The sequence below is a fragment of the Bubalus kerabau genome, chromosome 2, assembly GCF_029407905.1.
Source record: "Bubalus kerabau isolate K-KA32 ecotype Philippines breed swamp buffalo chromosome 2, PCC_UOA_SB_1v2, whole genome shotgun sequence".
NCBI lineage: Eukaryota > Metazoa > Chordata > Mammalia > Artiodactyla > Bovidae > Bubalus > Bubalus kerabau.
In genome coordinates, this window is record NC_073625.1 from 122,390,845 (window position 1) to 122,404,032 (window position 13,188).

The 13,188-nt window shown below is 40.9% G+C and overlaps 1 protein-coding gene across 5 annotated transcripts in view; it reads right to left on the reverse strand.

Annotated features, from left to right (window-relative positions):
• The window catches only part of CCDC50 (coiled-coil domain containing 50), an 81,548-nt gene that overhangs the window by 7,371 nt on the left and 60,989 nt on the right, over nt 1-13,188 (reverse strand). For 4 of the 5 annotated variants that reach the window (XM_055568703.1, XM_055568700.1, XM_055568704.1 and 1 more), the window contains 4 exons: nt 7,995-8,110; nt 2,487-2,531; nt 2,297-2,401; nt 78-157 (listed from right to left, as the gene is read on the reverse strand). In XM_055568703.1, coding sequence (XP_055424678.1) covers nt 78-157; nt 2,297-2,401; nt 2,487-2,531; nt 7,995-8,110 — 346 coding nt within the window. The remainder of the gene's footprint in view (nt 1-77; nt 158-2,296; nt 2,402-2,486; nt 2,532-7,994; nt 8,111-13,188) is intronic. The other variant, XM_055568702.1, reaches the window with a different exon arrangement.

Consider the following 13,188-nt stretch of genomic DNA (forward strand, 5'->3'; position numbering starts at 1 on the left):
ACTCTTTTCAGGCAGCCAATATCTCTTGCTCACCCCAAGGTCAAGATCCACACTCCCCTTTTCAGGTGTCATCTTACCGTGCTGGTCTGTCATTCTTAGAACGGTGAGGCTCATCACTCTCTTTTGACTTTGAATGGGCTGATTTAGCTGTTTTGGGCTAAGGGGGAAAGAAAAAAGACACACACACACACACACACAGAAAACAGCAAACAGAGAAAGATTAGATTTATAGATTATCTAAATAATGTCAAACTCTCCTTTTGTAATTTTAGGTTACTTACACCTAGCTTAGCAACATAAAATATTTTTAAACAGTCACTTAGAGACCAGAAAATTGTAGTTGTGAAACAGTGTTGCAGGTTGTCAGTACAACCAGATGAGTGGACTAAACCCTCACAAACAGGCTCTACAACAGAGGTGCGCTTGGTCACCCATTAGTAACAAGGCAGCTACATGGCAGCTGACAAGAACTGTAACTGAGCATGAATCTCAAGCCTTCCCCTCCCCCATATCCTCTGCTTCAGCTCTTTTATGAAGTACTTAGATAAAAGTATATGGTGCTCACTTCCTAAGTGGTTTTACAGATGTGAAAACCCCCACCAAATGGAAGATGTGAACTACCTGATGACCACAAGAACATAGTCTCCAGATCTCTTAAAAATGCTTTCCTGAAACCCACCAGGGAGTTCGGGCCTTTTGAGTACTAGCTGTCCCTGACTGCATGTATGGAGCCTTACAATAAATGTTACACTTTCCTTCACCACAACCCGGAATATCAGTAGATTTGCTTTACTGTGCAAGAGCAAGCAGATCCAAGTTTGGTTCAGTAACAGAACTGGAGGACTCCCAGAGTCTATGGAATCCAGCTTCATGCTATTAAACTTGTTTCTTAACATATGACTTAGGGATGATAACTTTCAAGCCCAGAAATAAGGCACATTCATGCCAACTTTTCTAGAAACAACTCCAGCCCCACTGACAGAATCTAAAAATATCAGAAGTCCTGATGCTTGCTAGAAATGTGACCTTCTTCCTCTTCCCTCCCTGATGTGTAATCTTTAAAAATACCTACTTCCAGCTTAGCTGAGTTAACAAAGAACTTGAGGAACTCTTGGGCAATTACTTGCAGCTTAATTTACGTAACAAGAGCATTTGGGAAGCCTTCTATGAAAATGATATATGTCTGTTTGGAGAAATCTTGAATTACGAACAAGGTAAATAGATAACGTGGAAATAATATTTTCATTTGTTTTTAGATTCACAGCTGAGCAACAGGCAACAGTAGAGAAATACTATTACAATACTTTCTCTTCATTTTTCTCAAAACATATGCTGAGACTGTGACAGGACCAGCGGCCCAAGGGAGGATTTTGTTTGAGAGAGGGAGGGAAGCAGGGAGGAGAAGAACGGAGCACAACCTCAACCATATCATGGAGACACACCTGGTTACATCCTTCCAGCCCAGTACAGACTGCCTCCCTAAAAGCCTTTACAGTATAAATCATCACTCCAGCTCCTTTTGTTTTTCCATTATGCATTTTTCAGCCAGCTTGACCTCACATTTGTTAGCTATCTATAGTCTGTCTTCTTCCCAAGATTATACATTATTCTGAGGAAAATCTATCTTTGTCTCTCCCTGTAAGGCCAGAGTGGTGCTTTGCACACAGAAACTAATGAGTAAGATCTGTTCAACTAAACTTGCAGTCACCACATATAATAATTAGACTATTTCAGAATGAACAGCAGTCACTATTTTGTCTCTACTATTTCTGATTAACGAGAAGAAGGTAACAATTGAAGCTCATGGTAGATAGTTTCATAAGCAATGATGGCTGGTGATAAGAATGGCTGTCCATCTGCCATGGATCAAGTGATGCCAGAGGCAAGAGAGACAGCTGGCATAGGATCAAGAAGGAAGGACAATATAAGCAAACAGAAAAGTCCAAAGAAGAGGGAAAGGCCCCTGTGGAAATTTAAGAGCATGTGGAAAACACTGTATTTTCCTAGAAGGCAAGCAGAGTAAAAAACTATGTCTGCTTGTGGCCATAGGCACCTACCTCTCAGTAGGTCTTAAAATGAAGGAAATGAGTTTTTCAACCTCATAAGTAACTTCTTTACATAGTTACTTTCAAGAATTCAATATGATTTTTCATGGTGAAACAACTCTTATAAGTCAGATTCACATATGAGAGACAGATAATTTATATGCCCTAAATATATCTGTGAGCTTACCCTAAAAGAGGACTCCCCATTATAGTTTTACCTGTATTTCTCTTTAAAAACAAACAGACTCTACCTTCCACTCAGGGTCATGCTTTCTTTTGTCCAAAGATGATTTCTCCCGCTCCCTGGCTTTCTTGTAGGCTTTCTTTTCTTCAGCCATTAGAAGTCTAGCAATTTCCTAAACAAAAATTGCAAAGCTGTAAGTAGAAAATTACTGGGATATTTCCAAAGAATAATGGCTAAACAAATTAACATGAACGCACCTCATCCTGAGCAACCTGAGCTGCTCTTAAGTCCACCTGGGTAGCCTATGGTACAGAAAATACAAAAAAAGTATAATTTAACTGGAATCTAGTTGGCCACTGGAAAGAAAAAAAGCTTACATTTAAAAAAAAAAAAAACCCACTGGTATTTGAAACTAATTGTGATCAACATCCCTGAAGACGACAATCAGTTTGTATACTTTCATTAGCCAGTTCAGTTCAGTCAGAGTCTGTTGCACAGAAGGATTTCCTCATTTTCATAGGTGAACAGTATTCCATTATACATATATATATATATATTGTCCACTACAAGCTGGAACACGCCAAGATTGCTGCCGATGACTGAACAAATAGGGCATGCGCCATCTGCCTCTGTAAAGACTAAATCCTGCGCTGTGGCAGCTGCTGACCTTCAACACAACCTGAGGGAGCTCAGGGTAAAGTAAGGCACTCTGTGCTCCAGACAATCTGGTGGGACAGCTCTTTCAGTTCAGTTCATCTGCATATCTGAGGATATTGATATTGCTCCCGGCAATAATTAGCCAGAATAGGGTCTACTTTTACCAAATTATACAGTGCGTAATAAAGAGGAGAGTGAAAAAGTTGGCTTAGAGCTCAACATTCAGAAAACAAAGACCATGGCATCCAGTCCCATCACTTCATGGCAAATAGATGGAGAAACAGTACAAACAGTGGCAGACTTTATTTTTGGGGGCTCCAAAATCACTACAGATGGTAAATGCAGCCATGAAATTAAAAGACGCTTACTCGTTGGAAGAAAAGTTATGACCAACCACAGTTCAGTTCAGTTCAGTCGCTCAATCGTGTCCGACTCTTTGTGATCCCATGAATAGCAGCACGCCAGGCCTCCCTGTCCATCATCATCTCCTGGAGTTCACTCAAACTCATGTCCATCGAGTCAGTGATGCCATCCAGCCATCTCATCCTCTGTCGTCCCCTTCGCCTCCTGCCCCCAATCCCTCCCAGCATCAGAGTCTTTTCCAATGAGTCAACTCTTCGCATGAGGTGGCCAAAGTACTGGAGTTTCAGCTTTTGCATCATTCCTTCCAAAGAACACCCAGGGCTGATCTCCTTTAGAATAGACTGGCTGGATCTCCTTGCAGTCCAAGGGACTCTCAAGAGTCTTCTCCAACATCACAGTTCAAAAGCATCAATTCTTCGGCGCTCAGCTTTCTTCACAGTCCAACTCTCGCATCCATACATGACTACTGGAAAAACCATAGACTTGAATAGATGGACCTTTGTCGGCAAAGTAATGTCTCTGCTTTTCAATATGCTATCTAGGTTGGTCATAACTTTTCTTCCAAGGAGTAAGCGCCTTTTAATTTCATGGCTGCAGTCACCATCTGCAGTGATTTTGAGCCCAAAATGATCATATCTGACACTGTTTCCACTGTTTCCCCATCTATTTGCCATGAAGTGATGGGACCAGATGCGATGATCTTCGTTTTCTGAATGTTGAGCTTTAAGCCAACTTTTTCACTCTCCTCTTTAACTTTCATCAAGAGGCTTTAGTTCCTCTTCACTTTCTGCCATAAGGGTGGTGTCATCTGCATACCTAAGGTTATTGATATTTCTCCCAGCATCTTGATTCCAGCTTGGGCTTCATCCAGCCCACAGTTTCTCATGATGTACTCTGCATATAAGTTAAATAAGCAGAGTGACAATATACAGCCTTGACGTACTCCTTGTCCTATTTGGAACCAGTCTGTTGTTCTATGTCCAGTTCTAACTGTTGTGGCCTGACCTGCATAGGTTTCTCAAGAGGCAGGTCAGGTGGTCTAGTATTCCCATCTCTTTCACAATTTTACAGTTTACTGTGATCCACACAGTCAAAGGCTTAGACATAGTCAATAAAGCAGAAATAGATGTTTTCCTAGAACTCTCTTGCTTTTTTTAATTATCCAGCGGATGTTGGCAATTTGCTCTCTGGTTCCTCTGCCTTTTCTAAAACCAGCTTGAACATCTGGAAGTTCACGGTTCACGTATTGCTGAAGCCTGGCTTGGAGAATTGTGAACATTACTTTACTAGCGTGTGAGATGAGTGCAATTGTGCAGTAGTTTGAGCATTCTTTGGCATTGCCTTCTTTGGGATTGGAATGAAAACTGACCTTTTCCAGTCCTGTGGCCACTGCTGAGGTTTCCAAATTTGCTGGCATATTGAGTGTAGCACTTTCACAGCATCATCTTTTAGGATTTGAAATAGCTCAACTGGAATTCCATCACCTCCACTAGCTTTGTTCATAGTAATGCTTTCTAAGGCCCACTTGACTTCACATTCCAGGATGTCTGGCTCTAGGTGAGTGATCACCCCATCGTGATTAACTGGGTCATGAAGATCTTTTTTGTACAGTTCTTCTTTGTATTCTTGCCATCTCCTCTTAATATCTTCTGTTTCTGTTAGGTCTATACCATTTCTGTCCTTTATTGAGCCCATCTTTGCATGAAATGTTCCCTTGGTATCTCTAATTACATGACCAAGCTAGACAGCATATTAAAAAACAGAGACATTACTTTGCCAACAAAGGTCCGTCTAGTCAAGGCTATGGTTTTTCCAGTAGTCATGTATGGATACGAAAGTTGGACTGTGAAGAAAGCTGAGCGCCAAACAATTGATGCTTTTGAACTGTGATGTTGGAGAAGACTCTTGAGAGTCCCTTGGACTACAAGGAGTTCCAACAAGTCCACCCTAAAGGAAATCAGTCTGAATATTCATTGGAAGGACTGATGTTGAAGCTGAAACTCCAATACTTTGGCCACCTGATGTGAAGAGCTGACTCATTTGAAAAGACCCTGATGATTAATTATATTTTTTGCAGCCAAAGAAGGAGAAGCTCTATACATTCAGCAAAAACAAGACCAGGAGCTGAATGTGGCTCAGATCATGAACTCCTTATTGCCAAATTCTGAATTAAATTGAAAAAAGTGGGGAAAACCACTAGGCCATTCAGCTATGACCTAAATCAAATCCCTTATGACTATACAGTGGAAGTGAGAAATAGATTTAAGGGACTAGATCTGATAGATGCTGAGGCTAAGTTGCTTCAGTCATGTCCGACTCTGTGCGACCCCATAGAGGGCAGCCCACCAGACTCTGCCATCCCTGAAATTCTCCAGGCATGAACACTAACGTGGGTTGCCATTTCTTTTTCCAATGCATGAATGTGAAAAGTGAAAGTGAAGTCGCTCAGTCGTATCCGACTCTTAGAGAGCCCATGGACTGCATGCAGCCTACCAGGTTCATCTGTCCATGGGATTTTCCAGGCAAGACTACTGGAGTGGGTTGCCATTGCCATCTCTGAAAGATTTGATAGACAGAGTGCCTGATAAACTATGGACGGAGGTTCGTGACACTGTACAGGAGACAGGGATCAAGACCATCCCCAAGAAAAAGAAATGTAAAAAAGCAAAATGGCTGTCTGAGGAGGCCTTACAAATAGCTGTGAAAAGAAGGGAAGTGAAAAGCAAAGGAGAAAAGGAAAGAAATACCTATTTGAATGCAGAGTTCCAAAGAATAGCAAGGAGAGATAAGAAAGCATTCCTCAGTGATCAGTGTAAAGTTATAGAGGAAAACAATAGAATGGGAAAGACTAGAGATCTCTTCAGGAAAATTAGAGATGCCAAGGGAACACTTCATGCAAAGATGGGCTCAATAAAGGACAGAAATGGTAGGGAACTAAAAGAAGCAGAAGATATTAAGAAGAGGTGGCAAGAATACGCAGAAGAACTGTACAAAAAAGATCTTCATGACCCAGTTAATCACGATGGGGTGATCACTCACCTAGAGCCAGACATCCTGGAATGTGAAGTCAAGTGGGCCTTAGAAAGCATTACTACAAACAAAGCTAGTGGAGGTGATGGAATTCCAGTTGAGCTATTTCAAATCCTAAAAGATGATGCTGTGAAAGTGCTACACTCAATATGCCAGCAAATTTGGAAACCTCAGCAGTGGCCACAGGACTGGAAAAGGTCAGTTTTCATTCCAATCCCAAAGAAGGCAATGCCAAAGAATGCTCGGACTACTGCATAACTGCACTCATCTCACACACTAGTAAAGTAATGTTCACAATTCTCCAAGCCAGGCTTCAGCAATACGTGAACCGTGAACTTCCAGATGTTCAAGCTGGTTTTAGAAAAGGCAGAGGAACCAGAGAGCAAATGGCCAACATCCGCTGGATAATCAAAAAAGCAAGGGAGTTCCAGGAAAACATCTATTTCTGCTTTACTGACTATGTCCAAGCCTTTGACTGTGTGGATCACAATAAACTGTGGGAAATTCTGAAATAGATGGGAATACCAGACCACCTGACCTGCCTCTTGAGAAACCTATGCAGGTCAGGCCACAACAGTTAGAACTGGACATAGAACAACAGACTGGTTCCAAATAGGACAAGGAGTACGTCAAAGCTGTATATTGTCACCCTGCTTATTTAACTTATATGCAGAGTACATCATGAGAAATGCTGGGCTGGAGGAAGCCCAAGCTGGAATCAAGATGCTGGGAGAAATATCAATAACCTTAGGTATGCAGATGACACCACCCTTATGGCAGAAAGTGAAGAGGAACTAAAAAGGCTCTTGATGAAAGTTAAAGAGGAGAGTGAAAAAGTTGGCTTAAAGCTCAACTTTCAGAAAACTAAGATCATGACATCCGGTCCCATCACTTCATGGCAAATAGATGGGGAAACAGTGGAAACAGTGTCAGACTTTTTCATTTTGGGCTCAAAATCACTGCAGATGGCGACTGCAGCCATGAAATTAAAAGATGCTTACTTGTTGGAAGGAAAGTTATGACCAACCTAGATAGCATATTAAAAAGCAGAGACATCCCTTTGCTAGCAAAGGTCTGTCTAGTCAAAGCTATGGTCTTTCCAGTAGTCATGTATGGATGTGAAATTTGGGTTATAAAGAAAGCTGAGCACTGAAGAACTGATGCTTTTGAACTGTGGTGTTGGAGAAGACTTTTGAGAGTCCCTTGGACTGCAAGGAGATCCAACCAGTCCATCCTAAAGGAAATCAGTCCTGAATAATCATTGGAAGGACTGATGTTGAAGCTGAAACTCCAATACTTTGGCCACCTGATGTGAAGAACTGACTCATTTGAAACGACCCTGATGCTGGGAAAGATTGAAGGTGGGAGGAGAAGAGGACGACAGAGGATAAGATTGTTGGATGGCATCACCAATTCAATTGACATGAGTTTGAGTAAGCTCTGGGAATTGGTGATAGACAGGGAGGCCTGGCGTGCTGCAGTCTACGGGGTCACAAAGAGTCAGACATGACTGAGCAACTGGACTGAACTGAACTGAATGCTTACTCAATGAATTAAACTGGACACTTAATTCCTGTTTTGCTTTTTGCATCCATAAAAAAAGGTATCAGTTTCTCAACAGAAAGGACTAAAAGACCTATTATATAAATGCCAAGGTTGATTTAATTCACAAAAAAACCTGATTCACCTAAAATCTTGTGTTAAATTCTGCTCACCAAAATTTCTTCTTCTTGAAGTTTTCTGGCAATTTCAGCATCATACCATTCCTGATCTCTGTGGGTCACTCGTGATGGAGTAGAAACTGCTTCTTTCATCACTCTGGGCTTCATTCCTAGAAAAAAGTCAGTGCAATAAGGTTATTGAGTAATTTTATGAGAAGTGGCAACATTTAAGAAAAAGAAGTTTGTCTTCAGTATCTAACTGTGACAATACTGCATCGACTCTAAAATTCAGTGTAGGGTGTGATGGAAATGACTGTTTCCCTTAGGCATGGGAGAGGAGATACAGGTAATCCACACATTTAAACACAGTTACCCGCCCAAACCTGCCTGGTAAAAACTGCCTCTCAGTTTCTCCAACAGAAGTAAACCATGCAAAGAACTGTAAGTGAAGGTTTTGTAAAACAGGAAGTGAAAAAAGATTAAGTCCCTGAAATAAAAAGAATTTAGAGAAAAGAAAGTTAGTTGGAATTCTGAAGAGACTAAGTTGTCAAGGCTGGAGGAGCTGAGAGGCTTTGCATTTTTCTGCCTCAGCCTTGCACACCTTATTTCAGAGGGAATAGAAACAGCATCGCCTGGGAGTTCTGTGGCAGTGCCTACTAACCAACCAGTGGCCGTGCCCTGGGTTTTGCTCTGATGGTCTCCAAATTCACTTGCTTTAGATCTCTCTCAGTGCTCTGATCAGTTTAATGTTCTTAAATTTTAAGGAGGATATAACTTAAGTGAAATGTCAGGGAGAACAATGACCTTGAGAGTTTTATTTGCTCTGAGAAGAAAGGAACATGGAGACTAGTAGGGATCTTTGACTTTTTACTTTGAAATGTTATGTGTGTTAGTCACTCGGTTGTGTCCAACTCTTTGTGACCCCATGGACTGTAGCCCAACAGGCTCCTCTGTCTAGGAGATTCTCCAGTCAAGAGTACTGGTAAGTAGGTTGCCATTCCCTTCTCTAGGGGGTCTTCCCTGACCCAGGGATCAAATCCAAGTCTCCTACATGAAAGAATCATAAAGAATCATTGCAGGCAGATTCTTTACCATCTGAGCCACCAGGGCAGCATATATTCCTTTTATAACTCTTAGGTGGTGAATGCTAATGGTTATTCCAAAATTGTGTGTATTGCCCTCTTGTTATCCTTTATAAATTACAATTTTTCAACAATGTATTCAACAATATATTATTTTCAAAAATAATAAAAATGTTTTATGCAGTGATCAAGATTAACCATCTGGAACAGTGACCTTCAGTAACTGTGTCACTGAAGGGAGGAAAAGTAATTTACTCCTAGTTGCCTATTTCTTTATATTAGTGGTTCTCAATCATGTCTATACATCAGAATCACTTGGAATACTTTAAATACACGTGAACATTTTTAACCCAAACCCCTGAGATTCTAATACATGTAGCGTGGGTGAGATCTGGCTTTTGTTCAGTTCAGTTCAGTTGCTCAGTTGTGTCCGACTCTTTGAGACCCCATGAATTGCAGCACACCTGGCCTCCCTGTCCATCAGCAACTCCCAGAGTTCACCCAAACTCATGTGCATCGAGTCCGTGATGCCATCCAGCCATCTCATCCTCTGTCATCACTTTCTCCTCCTGCCCCCAATCCCTCCCAGCATCAGGGTCTTTCCCAATGAGTCAACTCCTCGCATGAGGTGGCCAAAGTATTGGAGTTTCAGCCTCAGCATCAGTCCTTCCAATGAACACCCAGACTGGTCTCCTTTAGGATGGACTGGTTGTATCACCTCTGAAACTACTAGTATATTATGTCCATCAAATTAACTGTACATGAACATAATTTTTATCAAAATGCCTTACTTCATGATTCACTTGCTTTAAATAAAAGAGGAAAACGTAAAGGAAAAAAATACAACTAAATTCTGGGCAAATGAAGAGTTTACTTATCTGATGCAGCCTCTTATAGAGCTTTAAATCCAGCACTGTGGTAAAACCAAAAGCCACAGGCTCATCTGCCTTACCACAAGTGAAGACTAGTGAACCTGAGTTTCTTAGGTTAGGCTTGATTAGCACCAGCTAACACAAAATATGGAACCTACTTCAACTTCACATCATCTTTAGAGCTTCCAGATCTTATGCTGGCTGGGCTAGTTTTAATGCAGATTTCCAAGTTGTTTGGGACAATCAGGAAACAGTGGCATACTCACTCCCAAGAGTAGATAAACCTTGAGTTATGATTAGCTTGGTCCTAACTAAAAGGGAAGATTTTAGGGAAAAATAAATAGAATTAGATAAGCACTGGGAAAAGTCAATGGACAAGATGGATTTCTGTACCATATGCCCATCTACAGAGCCCCCTGGTGTCTCAGACGGTAAAGAATCTGCCTGCAACTCAGGAGACTTAGGTTTGATCCCTGGGTAGGGAAGATCCCCTGGAGAAAAGCATGGCAATCCACTCCAGTATTCTTGACTGGGGAATTCCACAGACAGAGCAGACTGGTGGGCCACAATCTATGAGGTCGCAAAGAGTCGGATACTACTGAGTGACTAACAATTTCACTTCATGCCCATCTACAGGGAAATGACACTTCCACGAGCAGTCCAAAGCCTAGTTGAGGACAACAGGGGAGATCACACCCTGTTCCTTCAAGTAAGCCATCTGGTGAAGAAATACAGTGGAAATGCACTCAGATTTCGAGAACTAAACTTTCTCTATGGCTGTGCCTCCTACTCTATACCACACAATTAACTAAGAAAATATTTTGCTTTACTATCACTCAAGGATGTTTGGAAGGCATTCAAATGCAATGGTAAAACGAAGAGTTTTAATTGATTTGAAAGGGTATTAAGTTCATGACTTCTTGGCAGCTAAAAAGAGAATGACACATGGGAATTCTGTGGGGGTCCAGTAGGTAGAACACCGAGCTTTCACTGCTGAGGGTGTGGGTTCAATCCCTGCTTGGGGAACTAAGACCCTGCAAGTTGTGCAGCCAAAAAAAAAAAAAAGAGAGAGAGAGAATGACACACAGATCAATGGAGCAAAACAGAGAACCTAGATGCATATATGGTCAATTAATTTATGGCAAAGAAGACAAGAATACACAATGGAGAAAGGACAGTCTCTTCAGTAAATACCGCTACGAAACCTGGACAGCCATATTCAAAAGAATGAAACTTGACCATCTACCTACACCATACACAAAAATTAACTCAAAATGGATTAAATACTTGAATATAAGACCCAAAACAATAAAACTCCTAGATGAAAACACAGGCAGTAAGCTTCTTGACGTTTGTCTTAGAGATGATTTTTTGGATTCAACACCAAAATCAAATGAAACAAAAGTAAAAAGAGCAGGTGGGACTACATCCAACTAAAAAACTTCTTCATAGCAAAGGAAGCTCAACAAAACAAAAAGGCATGGGAGAAAAAAAGAATGGGAGAAAATATTCACTAATCACATATTTATAAGGGGTTAACACCCAAAATGTATAAATAACTCACACAACTCATACAATAACTCAATAGCAAAAACACAATCTGATTAAAAATTAGGCAGAGGATCTGAACAGACATTTTTTCAAAGGAGACATACAGATGGCCAGCAGGTACGAAAAGGTGCTGAACATCACTGATCATCAGGGAAATGCAAATCAAAGCCACAATGAGGTATCATATGGCACACCTTTAGAATAACTATTATTATTGTTGACAATTATTATTGTCAAAAAGACAAGAAGCAACAAGTGTTGGCAAGGATGTGAAGAAAAGAAAACCCTTGTGCACTGTTGGTGAGAATGTAAATTGGTGTAGCACTATGAAACACAGTATAAAAGTCTCAAAAAAATTTTTTTTTAAAAATTAGAACCGCCATACAATCCAGTAATTCTACTTTTGGAATTTATCTGAAGGAAATGAAAATACAAACTCAAAGATATGTACACCCTGTGTTCACTGTATTATTATTTACAATAGCCAAGACATGAAACAACCTAAGTGCCTATTGATGGATAAATGATAAAGAAAATGTGAGATTTATACACACACATACACACACAGAGGAACATTATTCAGCCATTAAAAAGAATTAAATCTTGCCATTTACAAACACAGGAATGGACCCTGAAGGCATCTTGGTAGGTAAGGTAAGAAAGAGAAAGGTTCAGTTCAGTCGCTCAGTTGTGTCTGACTCTTTACAACCCCACGGACTGCACTGTGCTTCCCCGTCCATCACCAACTCCTGGAGCTTACTCAAACTCATGTCCATTGAGACGATGATGCCATCCAACCATCTCATCCTCTGTCATCCCCTTCTCCTCCCACCTTCAATATTTCCCAGCATCAGGGTCTTTTCAAATGAGTCAGTTCTTCGCATCAGGTGACCAAAGTATTGGAGTTTCAGCTTCAGCATCAATCCTTTCAATATTCAGGACTGATTTCCTTTAGGATGGACTGGTTGGATCTCCTTGCAGTCTAAGAGACTCTCAAGAATCTTCTCAGACACCACAGTTCAAAAGCATCAATTCTTTGGCCCTCAGCTTTCTTTATAGTCCAACTCTCATGGAAAAACAGACTGGTTCCAAATACATCAAGGCTGTATATTGTCACCCTGCTTATTTAACTTATATGCAGAATACATCATGAGAAATGCTGGACTGGATAAGCACAAGCTGGAATCAAGATTTCCAGGAGAAATATCGATAACCTCAGATATGCAGATGACACCACCCATATGGCAGAAAGTGAAGAAGAAATAGAGAGTCTCTCGATTACAGTGAAAAAGGACAGTGAAAATGTTGGCTTAAAACTCAACATCTGATCAAATTAAGATCATGGCCTCTGGTCCCATCACTTCATGGCAAATAGATGGGGAAACAATGGGAACAGTGACAGACTTTCTTTTCTTGGGGCTCCAAAATCACTGCAGTTGGTGACTTCAGCCATGAAATTAAAAGACGCTTGGTCCTTGGAAGAAAAGTTATGACCAACTTAGACAGCATATGAAAAAGCAGACATCACTTTGCCAACAAAGGTGCGTGTGGTCAAAGCTTTGGTTTTTCCAGTAGTCACGTATGGATGTGAGAGTTGGACTATAAAGAGAAAGGTAAATAATACATAATTTCACTTATACGTGGAATCTAAAACAAAACAACAAAACCAAAAATCTTGAGCCCAAAGATACAGAGAACAGATTTGTGATTGTCAGAGGAGGGACTGGAGGATGGGCAAAATGG